Source organism: Castor canadensis, chromosome 6, assembly GCF_047511655.1.
Source record: "Castor canadensis chromosome 6, mCasCan1.hap1v2, whole genome shotgun sequence".
Classification (NCBI taxonomy): Eukaryota; Metazoa; Chordata; class Mammalia; order Rodentia; family Castoridae; genus Castor; species Castor canadensis.
In genome coordinates, this window is record NC_133391.1 from 27,751,022 (window position 1) to 27,770,306 (window position 19,285).

The 19,285-nt window shown below is 38.3% G+C and overlaps 1 protein-coding gene across 2 annotated transcripts; it reads left to right on the forward strand.

Moving 5' to 3' along the window:
* Window positions 1-601: 601 nt before the first annotated feature.
* Window positions 602-16,693, forward strand: Wbp11 (WW domain binding protein 11). Of its 2 annotated transcripts, none has more exons than XM_020167146.2 (12): window positions 602-756; window positions 2,549-2,657; window positions 3,107-3,138; window positions 4,128-4,221; window positions 5,864-6,060; window positions 7,499-7,632; window positions 7,849-8,048; window positions 8,620-8,811; window positions 11,277-11,378; window positions 13,361-13,654; window positions 14,642-14,824; window positions 15,721-16,693. In XM_020167146.2, the coding sequence occupies exons 2-12, from the start codon at window positions 2,594-2,596 to the stop codon at window positions 16,152-16,154; spliced, it is 1,926 nt and encodes a 641-aa protein (XP_020022735.2). In that variant the 5' UTR covers window positions 602-756; window positions 2,549-2,593; the 3' UTR covers window positions 16,155-16,693. The 2 variants fall into 2 exon arrangements, with proteins under 2 accessions (XP_020022735.2, XP_073932106.1); XM_074076005.1 differs by having other exon boundaries at window positions 659-677.
* Window positions 16,694-19,285: the final 2,592 nt, after the last annotated feature.

The following is a 19,285-nucleotide window of genomic DNA, read 5'->3' on the forward strand; positions in this document are numbered from 1 at the left end:
CCAGTAGGGGAGGAAGCTAATGTATACCTCGCCTCTAGAGATTTTAAAACTGCATGTGTATCCTCACATTTTTCTCTCCAAAAAATTACTCCTGCAGACTCCCCTGGGTCTCTACTACGGACCCTGACTTATTCAGGTCTACACACGTTTTGTGTTTAAGAGCCACTCACGGATTTTCCAAATGCACCAGGCGCCCACATGGGTTGATCTGATTCCTGCCGAGCCCATTAAACTTAGTGGCGTTATTCGAGGACTCGTTTTCAAATGGAGACACTCCCAAAGTGTCGTGCTTGCTTACATACAACAGTAACACAATCCAAACGGACAGAAACTAGGCAAAATACCTCCACGTTTTCCGCATATAGCAGGACTGGGTAGCTCAAAGCAAGGAGTTCCAGGAAATCAGCCAATCAGATACCAGTTCCTTTTTCTTATTCCTATTGGATTATACTGTGTCAATCGACGTGGACTGAGGCGGGCCCTTAGCTGACAACCAACCAATTGGCTATTGAATGAGACCGGAAGCCCTTCTGTCCCACAGTTCTACGGTCTTCTCTATGGTTCTAGGGCTGAGCAACGCTAAGAGATCCGCCGAGGAATAGGAAGTGACGTAAGGGTGGCGGAGGAGCGCGAGGTTTCAAGATGGCGGTGGCTGGGTGGTTGACCGAGAGGCAGAGGTGAAGGCCCCTACGAAGTAAAAGAGGCTGGGAATCGCCCCCTACCCGCTTCTCGCAATCCTGGGAGCCCAACAGTAGTGTGAGTGTTTGGGGACTGCTTTACGCCGCTTCTCCGTGTCTCCCGTCCCTTCTGACACCCGCGCGGTTGCCTCGGGGACACCAGGCCCCTTCACCCCGCTCTTCTCTCCCTGGTTGGGGTGGCCCCAGTAGCGGCCTGGAGATCCCTGGGACTGGCGTGGCGCAGCGTCCAGCGGTTACGTGGCGGGCGACTTCGCCCGATCACTTGGCGCGACTTCCTGGGCACGTAGATCCTTTCGGTGTCAACCGTCGCCATGGTTTCGGCGGTTGCCGCTGCTGTTGCCTCCTTTGGTGGCCCTGGACCCCGTCCCATGGAAACGCTTGGCCACATAGAGTCCCCCTCGATTTTTTGGCCCGATTTCCCGATCGCCCCTGCTTTTAGACAGAAAGGTAGCTTACGTAGACTGTTCCATCGTCTTTTGTAAAAATGCTCTGTAATCAGTATCAGTTATGTATTTAGGTTTGGGGAGCAGAGGGTCAAAACATGAGCTTGAGGATAAATCATAAAGGAAAACAAAAAAGAGCAGGCAAAGGTGCGAGATCCTATATTTGGAATATTTTTTGCTGGTTCTCTCCATTCACTGCCTGTGCTCTTCCGGCACCCCACCCCCGGTTTTTCTGAGAATGAAACACTTCTGCGGTAATTGCAGCTGGAACGTCTCTGAAACATGCAGCAGAAATCCAGGTGATTGAACACTTGGTGAAAGAGACGTGAGCTGTAAAACCGGACAACAAACGTGCAAAGGAAAGTTGCCCATTGTATGGGCTACCAAGAAATTTGCTTCACGACCTTCTCTCCCCCACGCTTTAGAAGTGTCTGCTTTCAAAAAGAAGAAAATTTGCCAGTCTTTATTATTGGGAAGACTTAAGTTTCAAAAAGTTAAACTTCCCTTTGGAACAAAAAGGAAAGAAGTGATGGTTGTAAATTTTGGGTTTAAAAAATGTTTTCCTCCCTGGCGCTGGTGGCCCACGCCTGTAATGCTTGCTGATCAGGAAGATCATGGTTCCAAGCCAGCCCAGGCAAATAGTTCACAAGACCCTATCTCGAAAAAACCCATCACAAAAAGAGGATTGGTGGGGCCCAGAGTTCAAACCCCAGTACCACACACACACACAAAAATCTTTTTCCCAAACACAGTTCCCTCTGTCAACTACCTTGAAGAAAAATACAAATTAGGAATCAAATAGGTACTACTAAGAAAAATATTTATCCTAATGTTGAAGTTTTGGAAGTGCTTTTAATATAATGCTAATTTTGAATATTTCATCTTTAGAGATGCTAAAGCATCTCCAGTGATGCCCTAAGCCTTTACTTATTAGTACTAAATCTGGATTAAATATGCCTGAATTAATGAATTTTACTGTCTCTGAGTGGTAGGAAAGGTACACATACATGCCAAGAAAAATCATGGAAAAAGGCAAACGGAAAGTGTTTGTCTTTGAGCCCACGTCCCTTATCCCCATTCCCTTTTTAGTCTTCTACCCTGTATGTAAAGAAAGGGAGGATGTAGAAAAAGACATGAAATAGGGGCTTCCTATATTCATGGTTTGTGTCATGTTGTTAAGATATTTCCTACCTGATTTTTTTTGAGTTGACAGTGATGTTATATGGAAAATGTTAAACTGATGACTTAATAACGTGGTCTTTGGACACTTTACCTTTGTGGCTAAGAAACAATAAGGCCTCACAAAATTAATAATAAAAGAGAATTCTTTCCAGAGATTGATAGGAACTTTGAAAAGAAAGCAATGTTACAAATATAAAAAAGAAATCTATTTCTTTGTCTTGGCAGGTTTTTCTTTTTTTAATGAATAAGTGAACCATACAAATTGTCAACATGGGACGGAGATCAACATCATCCACCAAGAGTGGAAAATTTATGAACCCTACAGACCAAGCCCGTAAGTATCCATTGCTATAGAATGATGGAGAGGAATGTTAAAAATTGTAAATAACGTATTTCATTGTGGCTTATTTACCAAGATTAGTGGTGACAATAGTTATCTGGTGTTCTTGTGCAAATAAATTAGTACCCACATTTTGTTTTTTCGAATTTGACATGCAAAGTAAAATGGCTTTCTGTTTGGAATTTTAAACAAATTAGTTTTTGCAAGTTCTCATTTAGTAGTTTATTGTGTCTTTTTTGTTAAGGTTCATAGTTATTTTCTAAGCCATTTTGGGTTGTCATGATTAGAGGAGAGAGATGCTATTGTCATCAATATTTAGCAGCAGCTAAATATACTGTTATGCATGGGATGATCTCATAGTAAAGAATTATCTATTAAATTGGAGAAAATATTAATGTTCAAGATTTGAAAGTTATATCATCTTTCCTTCTCTCCCTTTTAAGGAAAGGAAGCCCGGAAAAGAGAATTAAAAAAGGTATGAATTCAGAAGTATTCTGTGTGTTGTGCAGCACATCTTGTTGTGTGGTATTTGTAGATTTCAAAATATAATTTCTAGTTATTTGCCAGAAAAGATCCTTTATGCATCTGAAACTTACATAACATTTACTAAGTTCATAGTTGATTATAATGACATTTTTATTTGATTATCTTTCCCTGTAAGTAAACCAGTACTTTTGAAAATAACTTTTTTGCGGCTTATCAAAACATAACTTCTTTGCTGAAAGTTACTGAATGGAAGCCAGGCACAGGAGGCTCACGCCTGTAATCCTAGCTACCCCTGAGACTGAGATTGGGAGAATGGGATCGAGATTCGAGGCCAGCCTTGGCAAATAGTTCCTGAGAACCCCATCTCCAAAAAAATAAAAATAACCAGAGCAAAATATACAAGAAGCGTGACTCAGGCAATAGAGTGCCTGCTTTACAAGTGCAAAGCCCTGAGTTGAAACCACAATCCCACCAAAAAAGTTATTGAATGGAAATAAATGCACTGCTAGATATCTTTGTGTCCAGTTTCCTGACTAGTTAGTTGCTGGATGTGTTGGAAAATACTTCAACAAAATAATAAAGGAGTAAGTTTACAGTATCATGGTTTAATCTGAGAGAACTCAGATTTTTAATAATTTTCCATTGTGTATTCTTTATTGTTGTTTAGCATCAAATCTTGCAAACCTATTCCCTATTCCAATGTATAATTTTTTTAATTTAGCTGCAAAGTTGGTTTTTAAGTTTTTTTAAGTAACTGCAAAAGATCTCACAATGTTGAAAGATACTTGACTAAGAAGGTATCTTTTTGACTGAAGTCTAAACATTTTTGATAGCAAAAAATTAATGCCTGTTTCTGGTAGTTAAAAGATGATCAGAGACCTAGGGGAAATTCAGATTTCTGTTTAAATCTTTGAAGGAAATTGAAATAAAAACTCATCAGCTTCCAGCTTCTTAGCATCCTGTTCTTTCATTTCTAAGAACAAAAAGCAGCGCATGATGGTTCGAGCTGCAGTTTTGAAAATGAAAGATCCAAAACAGATTATCCGTGACATGGAGAAACTGGATGAAATGGGTAAGAATTTGTAAAAAGTTTCAATTTTAATGTCAGCTATACTAATCCCATTGAGAAGATCCAGAAAGAAATTTGACTGGTAAGAATGTAGAAGAATTCACATAGGGATGCTTCTCAACTTTTGGAGTCGCATCCCAGTAAGCCACTTAAATTGCCTTCAATACACCTACCTGCTGAACATCATAGCTTAGCCAGCCTACTTTAAGTGTGTGCGTGTTGCTTGCCTTAACCTTCAGTTAGGCAAAATCATCCAACTCAAAAGTGTTTTATAATAAAGTATTGAATCACATGTAATTTACCGACTACTGTACTGGAGGTGAAAACAGAATGGTTGTATGGGCACTTGAGGAGTTGCCACTGAATGATTACAGCTTCACACTAAGTGGAGCCATTCTAAGTAGAACCGTCCTTTTAAGTTGTTTGAGAATTAGCTGCCTCTGGAAATTTTATGTCACCAACAAATACCCTTTCTATTATACAACATGTAGGGGTTTTTAAACATGCAAAAAATAAACTCCTATGGGTTTTTCAGCTATCTATCACTTTTTTGCCAGTTCTGTCTTCTTCCTACATGCCACTCTTTTTCCTGTTGTTTTTAAGTTTTGTTCACAAAGATACTCAAACGGATTCAATGGTTTATCTAAAAACAGTAGTAAATGAAAAAGGTACACTGAATCTCTTCTGTGACACATCAATTGGGGTTCAAATATTTAATCATAGGGGGTTATAGTGGCAAAGTTTCTGAATAATGAGGAATCCATGTAGCTAGCCTGGGCAAGAGTTGTAGGTGAGGATCCTTAATCCTTCCCAGTCAGCTGTAACTGATTCCACTCTTCTCTGGTTTAAATATCAATAAGGACAATTACGTTCCCTAGGATTGCACACAATATCCTGCTAAAGAATCCAAAATTGTTATATGTTGTTTTAAAAGGAGATAATGATAGTAACAAGTTGCTCCAAGTTTTCTAGATTTTATCGTTTCATCCCCACCCAACTTTTAGGGTAGGTACAGGTCCCTATTTTGCAGGTACGGAAGCTCAAGAGGGCACAGAGAAGTTGCAAGATCTTCTCAAAGTCACTGTGCTATGTCAAGGCAAAGCTGGTATTAAAACACTTAACTTACCAGGAATTGTGTAGAAATACGCCTTCTGGACTTGAGTAAATCGTCAAGGCTAATAATTAATGGATTATATTTAATAGAATTCTGTTTAGGATATAATAGGATTATATTTCAGTGCCTAGAAGTGAAGCAAAATACCACTGGATATTTTATTTGTGATCCCATTTTATCGGAGCTTTGGTATTAAGGAATTGATGTCCTCATTTTCCAGATGAGGAAGCTAAAGAGCAGAGAATTCAAGTAAATAACCCAAGATTTCAGACTTAAATGCCAGAACCAGTGTAATATATAAGTCCAGGTGTGTCTGATGGAAACTTCACTTTACCAGATTTTTCAACATGGGATATGCTTACAATGGTTGATTGTAATAAGTTGTGTAAATTGATTTTTATTATAACAAAATGGAAATCAATTGCATTTCATTTCTGAGAAATGAAAAATTTATGGACATCTAAAAAGGGTTTAAGTACGGAAATGAAGTAGCCCTTTCTTTATGGTTTTGTAATCTGCTTTTTCTTTTAGAGTTTAACCCAGTACAACAGCCACAGCTAAATGAGAAAGTACTGAAAGACAAGCGTAAAAAGCTACGTGAAACCTTTGAACGTATTCTACGACTATATGAAAAAGAGAATCCAGATATTTACAAAGAACTGAGAAAGCTAGAAGTAGAATATGAACAGAAGAGGGCCCAACTTAGCCAATATTTTGATGCCGTCAAGGTAATCAAGTTTCTCTTGAGAGACAAACTAAAATGTTAGATTTCTTCTTAAAAGTTAATGGGAGAATTGATCACATCATACCTTCTCTTCTTAGTAATTTCTAGTAAAACTAAACATGCACTTACTCTATATACCAACGAATCTAATCCCCTGTATTTAAACAAGAGAAATTAATCTGTTTTCCAATGCAGTAATAACCCAAACTGAGCAACAGCACACATGTTCGCTAATTGCAATAGGGGGTGATCAAATTGGAGTATTTTTACACAATAGAGTACTACTCTGAAATAAAAAAAAAAAAAAAGTAATCTGTTGATAGTCAAAACAACTTGGAATTAAAAAAAAAAATTAAGCCAATCACTGGTGGCTCACACCTATAATCCTAGCCACGTAGAAGGCTGAGATCCAGAGGATTGCAGTTCATGGCCAGCAAAAAAGTTTGCAAGACCTCATCTCAGCAGAAAAAGCTGATTGTGGTGGTGCATGCTTGTTACCCCAGCAGTGGCAGTTAGTGTAAAATAGAATCAGTGTCCAGGCTGGCCTGGGCAAAAAGTGAGACCCTATCTCCAAAATAACCACAGCCAAAACGGCTGAGGGTGTGGCTCAATCAGTAGAGCACCTGCTTAGCAAGCAGAAAACCCTGAGCTCATACCCCAGTGCTGCCTCCCCCACCCAAAAAAAAATGTTAAAAACAACATGGCTAAATCCCTGAATCCATGCCAAACTGCTTTAATGGTTATTACTCCATTCCAGGACAAGCAAAACTGATCTATGGAGGGAAAAAAAATGTTAATTATTCTTAAGCAGCAGTTGTTGCCTTGGATGGTGTTAGGGATTGATTGAGAAGAGATAAAAGGTGTATGCATTTGTCAAAACTCACTGAATTTGTATATTCCATTGTACATTTTACTTAAGAAATGGGGAGGAGGGTGCCCAAATGGTATAATTTTTGTGAAGTAAGTAGTTTGCATCCCGTTTTGCAGGAAACTTAAGATAACTTGCTTAGTGGCATACAGATAATGCAGGGCAAAAACACAACAAAGGCAGACTTATTTTAGAGCCCAAGCTATACCACTGGATATTTACTATTTATTAATTGATACATATTATTGTGCAGAATATTGAATAGTTACTGAACAAATTTCTCTACACAGCTATTTCAAATCATATCCAAAAAAAATAAGCTGATAATGAGAGGCTTTAAAAAAAAAAAAAGGCAGCTGGATTTTGGTTTTCTATAGAACAAGATAAAGATTTCTCTTAATTCTTGATTCTTAGGAGTATTGACTTAAAGCTTTTGGTTCTTGTTTTTTTCATGATATTAAATGTTCATTGGAAAGCAAAATCAGGTTATAAAATAGTGACATGGAATTTTCCATGTTAAAGTAAATTATTTTGATTACTTTTTTTTGTGTATAATTAAAATTTTCTATTTCAGAATGCCCAGCATGTGGAAGTAGAGAGTATTCCTTTGCCAGATATGCCTCATGCTCCTTCCAACATCTTGATCCAGGACATTCCACTTCCTGGGGCCCAGCCTCCCTCCATCCTTAAGAAGACCTCAGCTTATGGGTAAGCAGTGACATAATCAAAGATCACGTACTAAAACCATCTTTTGACAGTGAAGCCAAAATTAATGCAGCAAGTAACAAAAGATAAGATGGATATAAGGAATGTAACATTTGGTTAATTGAAGAGTAAGCAATTCCTTGGAAACTGGTTAGAAGGGAAAGTAAGTATTCTCACTGCAGTTTTATAATCACATAATGACATCAAATTTTCTTACAGACCTCCAACTCGAGCAGTTTCTATCCTTCCTCTTCTTGGACATGGTGTTCCACGTTTGCCCCCTGGCAGAAAACCACCTGGCCCTCCGCCTGGCCCACCTCCTCCCCAAGTTTTACAGATGTATGGCCGTAAAGTGGGCTTTGCTCTAGATCTTCCCCCACGAAGGCGGGATGAAGACATGTTATATAGTCCTGAACTTGGTAAGGAGTGTCTGTTCTTTTCACCATTAGAACCTTTTCACTGTGGCCCTACTTAGCACCATCAGAACTTAGGAAATAATTAAGGATACCATGTGCATGTGAATGTGTATACAGATGAACAAATCATAGGATCTACTTGAATACAGGCATCATACATAAGGATGTGTGGAAGTGTTCGTGGTGTTTTACATTAGACTTTTCTTGGAGATGTCACTTTCTTACCAGTCCCTTAAGACCTGGGTTCCTGTTTCCCTTTCAGCTTTCTCGTCATCATTCTCAAGCATCATTGTATGTAGTTAATGATTGCATGTGAGGTCATACCCAGAATTGTCTAAGTAGAATATGTTTTCAAATTTGAACCTCTTTTTAAAAAAAAAAAAAAAAAAAACTCAACATTACCAAAAAGAAGTATATAAAACTTTTAATTGGTGAACATAGAATAGCTAAGATTATATATAGAATTTTTATTTAAACAATTAAGTGTTAACTCTAAGTGAGCATAGTTTTCAGTATGTCTGGGTACCACATGGTGGACAGCTAGTCACATTACTTGTTCTATCCCATTTTTCAGCTCAACGGGGCCACGATGATGATGTTTCCAGCACTAGTGAAGATGATGGCTATCCTGAAGACATGGACCAAGATAAGCATGATGACAGTACTGATGATAGTGACACTGATAGATCGGATGGAGAAAGTGAGGGGGATGAGTATGTGCACCGTGATGACAGTGAGCGAGACAACACTGAAGAGAAAAAGTCAGGTCTGTACACGGGGACATTCCATAGTATTTGTCAGTAAATAGACAAAGCTAAAGCTTTAAATTTATTAGTGGATGAAAGTAATAGTGAGTTATTTGAAAGGAGGGATCATTAATTGTATTCATCTTTATTTCAATATTTTGAAAGTTTTTGACATATTCAGTAGATGCTTGTGAGTAATATTGTATGTAATTTTTTAAAAGTCTTTGTATCAACTAGGCGCTGGTGGTTCACACCTGTAATCCTAGCTACGCAGGAGGCAGAAATCAGAAGGATCGTGATTCAAAGCTAGCCTGAGCAAGTAATTCATGAGCCCCTATCTCAAAAAAAAAAAAAAAATCACAGAAAAGGGCTCATGGGAGTGGCTCAGGTTTAGGCCCTGAGTTCAAACCCTATCGCAAACAAAAAAAAAAAAGAAAGAAAAAGTCTTTATAGTAAATTCCACTTTGGGGCAAAAAGACACCTATTCAACAGCATAAAGATGCACTGTTGGATGCACTGTAGGAAAGAAAGGTGATGAACCACGTTGTTTCTCAATAAGCTTACTTAAATGTCTACTGGAAGCCCTTTACGTTTTAACACATCTATAAGTGGAATCATGGACCATATTTTATCTATAATGTATTTTGTAGTGCCAAGAAAATTCTAAACATTTAACAATGCTAAATATACTCTAGTTCTGTCGAGCCTCAGTAGTTTTGGAGCTTCTGTGGGGATTTTGTTTAATGCTAATATTAGTATTCAGAAAGATGAGCTTTCTCTCCTATTTCTTAAGAATCATGATTGCAAATGAAAAGGCTGGTTTAAAACATAGTAGAAAGAGTTGGCATTAGAAAATTATAAAGACTTTTAGGTGGGAACTATTTTATAGTAGAAAGCAATTAGAGCTACTGCAGCTCCATTTTTCTGTAGACTGTGTGGTGCCTTGCCTATTTTCCTTTTTCTGCCAACTTTTTTTTTTTTTTTAAACATATTGATTGGCATGTGTTCTACAAATGGCTGTCCTTACTCTGACTGATACGCTTTCTTTCAACTAATGTTTATTGTTTTTAACTGTATAAAAGACATTTTTTAGGCACTAAGTATACAGAATAAACAAACTAAAGCCCTGTGTGCATAGAACTTTTATCCTCCCTCAGTGTTTACCACATAAGACTGCTCCTGACACTGACCATTCAGAATAATGTCTAGTGGATAGCCTTTGCCATGTGAAGAAGCCTTCTTTCTGTTGCAGTTTGCTAGGGAGAGGAGAGATGTTTGACCATATTTTTTAAGCATTTGTTGGGATGTTACAGAGTTATTTTATTGTAGTGAATTACATTACTAACTTTGCTAATATTAAACCTTACATTTCTGGGACCAACATGCATGCTCATGATGTATTTTTTCTTTTAAAACACTGTTAGATTCAATTTGTTTATATTTTTATATTGGATAGTAGGTTAGTTTTGGTTATCAGGGTTATGCTACCTTTGCATAGCATTCCATCTTTTACTGTAACCTTTTTCAGGAGATTTTTTAATGGCTGCTGAATTTCTTCATAAAATTATTTGTTGCCTTTAAGGGAGTAGATCTTTACCAGTTTTATATTCTCTGGGCTTATCATTCCTTTGGCCAATTTTAATTCATTAGTATTTTTCTAAAAAAATGTTTTCATCTAGGTCAATTTTATTCACATACAGGTTATTAATAGTAGTCTTAACAATTTGTTGCCAGGCCCTGGTGGCAAGTAATCCTAGCTTACTTGGGAGGCTGAGTTCAGGAGGATTGTGGTTCCAGGCCAGCCCTGTGCAAAAAAGTTTACGAGACCCCACCTCAGTAGGAGTGGAGTTCTGAGTGTGGTGGTGCACACCTGTCATCCCAGTGATGATGGGAAGTTTACAATAGAACCTCCATCCAGGCAGGCCCCAAGCAAAAAGTGAAACCCTACCTCCAAAAAGGACTGAAGGCATGGCTCAAGTGGTAGAGCACCTGCCCTTAATTCAAACCCTGTACTGCCAAAAAAGATTTTTGTTTTATTTATAAATCTGAAGCCACTATAGCACCTGTTTACCATCTTTTGCACTTCATTTTTTTTTTTTTTTTAAGTTTTGGGGTTTGAACTCAAGGCCTCATATTGCTAGGCAGGCCCTCTTACTGCTTGAGCCACTCCACCAGCCTTTTTTTTTTTGGTATGTGTGTTGGGTATTTTTGAGATAGAGTCTCGTGAACTGTTTTCACCAGACTGGCCTTAAACCACAATCCTCCTGATTTCTGCCTCCAGATTAGCTAGGATTTCAGGCATGAGTCACCAGTGCCTGGCTTATTCACTATCTTACAGAGGGCTATGTCTTTTTTGCACTTCTGCCAAATAATGGATTATAGTCACGCATAGTGCTTTACAGTGTTTGTTTTATAGTGAACATTTACTAAATTTTATTGATCACTATCCATCCCGCTTCTACCCTTCCTCCCTTGTTCCCCTTAGGTCTGAGTGTACGATTTGCAGATATGCCTGGAAAATCAAGGAAGAAAAAGAAGAACATGAAGGAGCTGACACCTCTTCAAGCTATGATGCTTCGAATGGCAGGTAAGGCAAGGAAATAGACCCAAATCACCGTTTGTATTTCCTTATGCTGGTGGCTTTGTGTACATTTTTCCATTTAGTATCCCAGCAGTATCCCAGCAACCCTGAAGTAAGTGAAAATTTGTGTTTCACAAAAATTAAGTTTTGAAGCCATTAGGTAAGCTTCCCAAAGTTACACAGCTAGTAAGTTGTTGACGGCGTTTATGTTCAGGTTTGTCTTGTTATAAAGCCCTGGGTTGCCAGCAGCACAGCAACTAAAAGATAGCATAGATTAATGGGACCTCATAAAACTAAAAAGCTTCTGTTCATCAAAAGAAATGGTCTCTAAACTGAAGAGAACACCCACAGAGTGGGAGAAAATATTTGCCAACTATACATCAGACAAAGTACTGATAACCAGAATATATAGGGAACTTAAAAAACTAAATTCTCCCAAAACTAATGAACCAATAAAGAAATGGGCAAGTGAACTAAACAGAACTTTCTCAAAAGAAGAAATTCAAATGGCCAAAAAACACATGAAAAAATGCTCACCATCTCTAGCAATAAAGGAAATGCAAATTAAAACCACGCTAAGATTCCACCTCACCCCTGTTAGAATAGCCATCATCAGCAACACCACCAACAACAGGTGTTGGCGAGGATGCGGGGAAAAAGGAACCCTCTTACACTGTTGGTGGGAATGTAAACTAGTACAACCACTCTGGAAAAAATTTTGGAGGCTACTTAAAAAGCTAGACATTGATCTACCATTTGATCCAGCAATACCACTCTTGGGGATATACCCAAAAGACTGTGACACAGGTTACTCCAGAGGCACCTGCACACCCATGTTTATTGCGGCACTATTCACAATAGCCAAGTTATGGAAACAGCCAAGATGCCCCACCACTGACAAATGGATTAAGAAAATGTGGTATCTATACACAATGGAATTTTATGCAGCCATGAAGAAGAACGAAATGTTATCATTTGCTGGTAAATGGATGGAATTGGACAACATCATTCTGAGTGAGGTTAGCCTGGCCCAAAAGACCAAAAATTGTATGTTCTCCCTCATATGTGGACATTAGATCAAGGGCGAACACAACAATGGGATTGGACTTTGAGCACATGATAAAAGTGAGAACACACAAGGGAGGGGTGAGGACAGGTAAGACACCTTAAAAATTAGCTAGCATTTGTTGCCCTTAACACAGAGAAACTAAAGCAGATACCTTAAAAGCAACTGAGGCCAATAGGAAAAGGGGACCAGGAACTAGAGAAAAGGTGAGATCAAAAAGAATTAACCTAGAAGGTAACACACACACACAGGAAATTAATGTGAGTCAACTCCCTTTATAGCTATCCTTATCTCAACCAGCAAAAACCCTTGTTCCTTCCTATTATTGCTTATACTCTCTCTACAACAAAATTAGAAATAAGGGCAAAATAGTTTCTGCTGGGTATTGAGGGGGTGGGGGGAGAGGGAGGGGACGGAGTGGGTGGTAAGGGAAGGGATGGGGGCAGGAGGGAGAAATGACCCAAGCCTTGTGTGCACATATGAATAATAAAAGAAAAAAAAAAGCACTGGGTTAGCTATACTACAGTAACATTGATGAGCAGAATAATATTATGTGATTCTTCCACATCTAAGTACTTTATTGAAAAAGATCATGTCGTTGTTGATTTAAAGAATGTGTACGAATGCCAAGCACAGTGGCTCATGCCTATAATTCTAGCTATTTGGGAGGCTGAGATTGGGGAAATCACGGTTCAAGGTCAGCCTGGGCAAATAGTTCAAGAGACACACATGCCCCATCTCCAAATTGGACTGGAGGTATGGTAGAGTGCTTGCTTTGCAAACACGAAGTCCTGAGTTCAAACCCCAGTCTCACCAAAAAAATTTAAAAAGAATGCATTTACTAAATGTGTCCTCAGTCATTGCTGTTCTCCAGGCTATAAAAAATGAATCAACTGTTTATGGTTTTAAAATTGTCTTTCAGGTCAGGAAATCCCTGAGGAGGGCCGGGAAGTGGAGGAATTTTCAGAAGATGATGAAGAAGATGATTCTGATGACTCTGAGGCAGAAAAGCAGTCACAGAAACAGCATAAAGAAGATTCTCATTCTGACAACACAGCTACTGCTTCTTCACAGCAGCAGGCTCCCCCACAATCTGTTCCTCCTTCTCAGATACAAGCACCTCCCATGCCAGGACCACCACCTCTTGGACCACCACCTGCTCCACCTTTACGGCCTCCTGGGCCACCTACAGGCCTTCCTCCTGGGCCACCTCCAGGTAAGCACTTACATGATGTTATTAAGTATTTGCTATAAATGAGATTATAGTGAAATCAGACATCATTAGTATTAATATTTTCTTGTTCCTTTAATGGAATTCTCTTAGTTATGAAGAATTCTCAAAGAATAAATGAAACTTGTTCATCCTGAAAGCATTGTTTGTAGATCAGAGTTCTTCTGGCAGGCAACTGTTTTTATGCAAAGCTCTTTTTTAGGATTCTTATTTCTGATTATTGCAGGCAGAAACTTGAACATGATTGTGCTTTCTTTAGTATGTTTAATGACAGGGAGGCCCGGTTCTATGTTGGTATCAAGTAGGATTAGGGCACAATGATACCATCTCACGTTCTTCCTAGGTTGGGAGTTGTTGGCTGTCAATGTAGTCTTTATTAGGCTTATTTATAGTTCTTTTCATAGAATAAGGGAAGGGTGATGGATTAGTCTTGTCAAGTGTTTGGTTTAAAAGCTTATTTGTAGTTTGAAACAACATGAAGCACTCTGAGCTATTTATAATTTTAGTCCTTCATCCCACAGTCAGCCAGTAAGTTGTCTTCAATTAAACTAATCATTTTCTGATTGCTACAAAGCTAAATTCGCTTTTTTATGAAATTCTCAGTGGTCTTTGTCTGTCATTCCTAGAACTCTGAATGAGTTTCATGGGCTCCTTAGAGTCTTCTGCTTTATATTCCATTTTCAGCTTATACTGGAACTGTAATAATGAGAAATCTTCTCATCTTTGTGTATGTCCAGGCCCAGAGAGCTATGGTTGAGAGTACTTTTTCTCAGGGCTTGGAAATAGAGAAGTGATCTATAACGAATCTATTATTTCTGGTGCTTGAATATTTGTTGAATGAATACTGTTTCCACTCATTTCAATGAGTTTTTGAAGTTACCTAATAAAATTAAATGTGAGTTACCTTTCTGTCACAACTATTACTTCATGTGTATTTCTTTGACGTTAATTCATCATTTTTCTCTTTTTCAGGGGCTCCTCCATTCCTGAGACCACCTGGAATGCCAGGACTCCGAGGTCCTTTACCACGACTTTTACCCCCAGGGCCACCACCAGGCCGACCTCCTGGCCCTCCCCCAGGTCCACCTCCAGGTCTGCCTCCTGGCCCTCCTCCTCGGGGGCCCCCGCCAAGGCTACCTCCTCCTGCACCTCCAGGTGAAGCTCTCGATTTCTATAACAAGAACTTCACCAGTTGTTTTCATTGGCTTTGTGAAATGTTGTTACATTTCAGTATTCTGAAATCAAGAGGTATCTTACTGTTGATCGGTGGTTTTGAATGCTGTTGGCCTGAATCGAGGCAGAGTTATTCCAGTGGGTGGTTGCATTTGTTTCTGCTTGTCACTTGAGGGACTGCACCCAGCCAGAGACCACTTAGAGAGTCTGTTCTTGAGGGTTTTGGTTTTTTTTCTTTTTGAGTAAAAATGATGCAGTATGGTAGAACATTAAAATCTGTAGGTTATGGCTATATTACTACTGTATGTCTGAATCATCAGTAGTATCTGAATTGTTTTAATGGTGACAGATTTTAATGAGTTACATTCTCTCATCCCATATTCATTTAATGACCAGGGTTAAAACTGTATTCCCTCCCCACTGGGTTACCTTCTTTGCACTGGGGGTGGTATGGAAATAAGGAAATAATGCATAAGGATCCAACCCCCTTTGTTGACCTTAATAACACCTATACTCTACAGTAAGAATAGGGGCTGGAGGTGTGGCTCAAGTGGTAAAGCACCTATGTACAGTAAGAGTAGCATTTTGGATTATCAGATTTGAAGTGGTATTTGAAGCCAGTTGATTTTACTTATATTTTGATGTAGAGCAGTATTTAAAGATGTAAGTACAGAGATGAAGACTAAAAGTGATTTTTGTTTTATAATATAATATTCCTTACTATCAGAATATATTCCTGACTTGCAAATAACAAGTAGTGTGACTTCGGCTTAATTTCTGTAAATTGGTTTCTGTTTAAAAATTTTCCAACCTATGTTTAAATATCCTTAATAATAAATTTTTATTAGTTCATCTTGACTGTTTGTTTCTTCATTTAGGTATTCCCCCACCTCGTCCTGGCATGATGCGCCCACCTTTGGTGCCTCCACTTGGACCTGCCCCACCTGGGCTTTTCCCACCAGCTCCCTTGCCCAACCCTGGGGTATTAAGTGCCCCACCCAACTTGATTCAGCGACCCAAGGCAGATGATACAAGTGCAGCCACCATTGAGAAGAAAGCCACAGCAACCATCAGTGCCAAGCCACAGATCACTAATCCCAAGGCAGAGATTACTCGATTTGTACCTACTGCACTGAGGGTACGTCGGGAGAATAAAGGGGCTACCGCTGCTCCCCAAAGAAAGTCAGAGGATGATTCTGCTGTGCCTCTTGCCAAAGCAGCCCCCAAATCTGGTCCTTCTGTTCCCGTCTCAGTACAAACTAAGGATGATGTGTATGAAGCTTTCATGAAAGAGATGGAAGGGCTGCTGTGACAGCTTTTGATGCCAGACAGGCTTCACAATATTGACGAGGCTCTAATTACATTGAAAGAGCTACTTCCACTGTCAGGGTATTTTCTAATTTGATTTCAAGGAATCCTAAAGTTTAGCATTGATGGGGATTTACTGCACAGAGGGAGTTTCGTTCAGAAGAGATTGGCTATTAAAGCAGTGCTGCTAATCCATTCCCTCTGACACCGCCATTTTCGTCCCCTTCTTTCCCCTTCTCCAGGTCTTTGGAAATTTGTGATCAAGGGTATCTTAGTTGCTTATTTGTTTGACTCTCTTCTTGTGTGCTGTAGGCACCAGAGTGAGATTTCTGAAAAAAGTTTATTTCATCTTGACTTGTGTTTGAGTTATTTTTAATATTTTCTTGTAAATATTTTGTAATATTTTACTTGTAGTGAAATGGATCACAATATCATTTCCTAATACAGAGCAGGATGTATGGGAAGAAATGTACAATTCTTTGATTAAAACTATTTCCCACTGAGTGTTTCATGGAAAAAATAAATAAATGTTGTATACCAAGACCTTCTGTGTAATAGTGTATTAAGAAGCAAGTATCTAAAACAGGGTTTTTAAGTTTTAAGTGGTAAAGAGGAAATATTCTTTTTCCTTCAAGGTTATCATATTGATTGGTGTTAGAGAAATCAAGAGGTTTTTACAATATGTCTCAACTTTTATTGCTTAGAGGATAGTCTTATCCTTGGAGATGATTTTTTTCCTCCAGAGTTGTGTGAACTGATACTAATCTCATGACAAAGGCTTAGGTATTACTACTATTTTACACTTGACTGTTGAATTTTAGAAAGGGCTCTTGTGCTTTATCCTGTGTCTATTCACACATAGACACACACATTGTGAGGCTTTGCACAGCTTTCCACTGTTTCTTAAATACTGTTCATGTTCTAAAAAGCAGTGCAATGATACTTTCATCTCCTCATAATTATTTTTCTGAAGTTTTAGATTTTTAATTCTGTTACCTTGTGTGTCTAGTTTTTGCTTAAAAGTTAATTCTTTCAGATTAAAGCAAATCTTGCCAGAGCATGAAATAGACCATGTAGTTTTTATTTTTTTGTGTAACTAATATAGGTCAGCCAGCAAATTGAATCTGGTCATTTAGATGCAAGGATTAGCCAATTGTGTTGTTTTCAAATCAGTATTGCAATTAAATTTCAACGTAAACAGATCTACTCTATAGAATTTGGTCCCTGTCCACAATTTTTTTTAATTATGTTCTTGCTTGAAATTTGTATTCTTTCTGGGAGAGATTTCTGTTTCATATTATGTAAGGAAGCATTTGACAGTTTGCCATAAACTGTATCCTAATACATTGCTAGTTTGAATTTTTGAAAATTCTTCTAGTAATAAAATTAATATGTCAACTCCATCTGTGGGAAAGAAGAGGGGAACCAGCAGTCCTGATCCTTGGTAAACATTGGTTGTCATGGTCGAAATTTATATCATGGTTTCATAGAAATTCAACACTTAGATTGCTACCAGGAAAAGTAGGCTGGAAACAAATCGTCAATCCAGTGTATGGACAAACAATACTGTTTCCTTACCACGGTGCTGCTTTGTTACAGTAATTGCCCTTTAAAAACATTTTGAAATTACTTTTTCTTTCAACTGAGCTTTTTAAGGTGCTGTGAAATGTGAATTCAGGAGCACCACAATAACACTGCCATGGCATGGAGACAGCACAAAGTTCAGATGTTCTCCAGGTTTCTGTTTAGTTTCAACTCAATTTGCATACTCCATTTTGTGCTGTTTATTCAAATACTCCTTATTTACTTATAGCTGGTAAGAGTTCTTTCAGAATGTTTTAAATTATATTTTATGGCATTCAAGTCACTTAAGACCATTTGGTGCCACAATCACCACCCCGTTTTGAGCTGCATATCTGAAAATATTCCTCAGCTAAAATTAATTCAAGGATGAACCTTACTGCAGGACTTTCAGGGCTCCCAAGCTGTCACCAAGCAGAAGTACACATAATTATATCTTCTGTTCAGGAAGATAGGAATGAGTTGTGAGGAAAAAATACATCCCAAGAAATAAGAGCTTTTGACAAAGAGAACTGTGAGGCCAAAATAACTGTCCTCACTTCATTCCCTGTAAGGGCCATGTCGTTTAGCTGTGAAGAGAAGAGGGCAAATGGCTGGGCTGGGTAAACAGGGGTTTTGCTTACTCAGCATGCTTGTTTTGCTGATGGCCAACAGTCAAGAGACTGCAGAATGATGGAGTAATGGGTGAATAGGTACTTGAGGATTGAGGGTGCGGGGAGTGGGCATTAGAATCAGTATAAAGTTTATTCTACAGATAATTGAGAGCCTTCTGTGACCCAGGTGCTGGGAATACACGAGCATAATCAGATACGATCCCTAAGGGGATCTTAGGGAAATTCTGGGGAATAAATGATTCTATCCCAGAGGAGTAATTTTATCAATGCTAATTTTCTAAATAATTTGGAAAAAAGATCTGGTAGCTATATATGCCACATACCAACCAATTAAGACATTCAAAGAAATTTTTTTAAATGGAAATGTTTTCTCTGTAAATTTAAAAATATTAATTATATACTATTGGCCTAACAATGCTTCAAATAGAGAAAACTGGTTTCTTTTTTTAAATATCAGAAGTATATAAAGAACAGGTTACCCTAGTCACACAGAGTAATTATACTCACTAGGCATTTTAAGCTTAAAAATATTTGTTTTCCACTGTACTTTACCACAGTGAACTCAGTAAGATTTACGCTAATTTGCAGGCAATGAATATATACAGGAGAAAATGCTCTAAAAATGCTGTAAGAAATGCCAAAATGACTAAATGATTTTCATAACCATTTTATGAAAGAACATATTAAGTGTTTATATCCATAGAATCTCAAAAAAACTTGAGTTCAAGCACAAACAGAATTATTGCACCAAACAATCTTGATATCCAATAAAATGAGTGAGATAAAAAAGGGTAGCCAGTCTCAAGCAAAGAGAAAGGAAAAACACAGGTACAAATGTGAAACCGTGTCAGACTTTATGAAATAAACCAACCACAGTAAAAAAATAATAAAACATTATTTTTGTGAAGGTCAAACTTTAAGCATGAAAAGCACTATGTTT

What these genes read in the sequence shown, in the direction of transcription:
- Wbp11 (XM_020167146.2), top strand. Translation starts at nt 2,594, where the DNA reads ATGGGACGGAGATCAACATCATCCACCAAGAGTGGAAAATTTATGAAC. An exon ending in GGAAAAGAGAATTAAAAAAG is followed by an intron (nt 3,139 to 4,127) that starts GTATGAATTCAG and finishes TTCATTTCTAAG; the next exon opens with AACAAAAAGCAGCGCATGAT. An exon ending in CACTGAAGAGAAAAAGTCAG is followed by an intron (nt 8,812 to 11,276) that starts GTCTGTACACGG and finishes TGTTCCCCTTAG; the next exon opens with GTCTGAGTGTACGATTTGCA.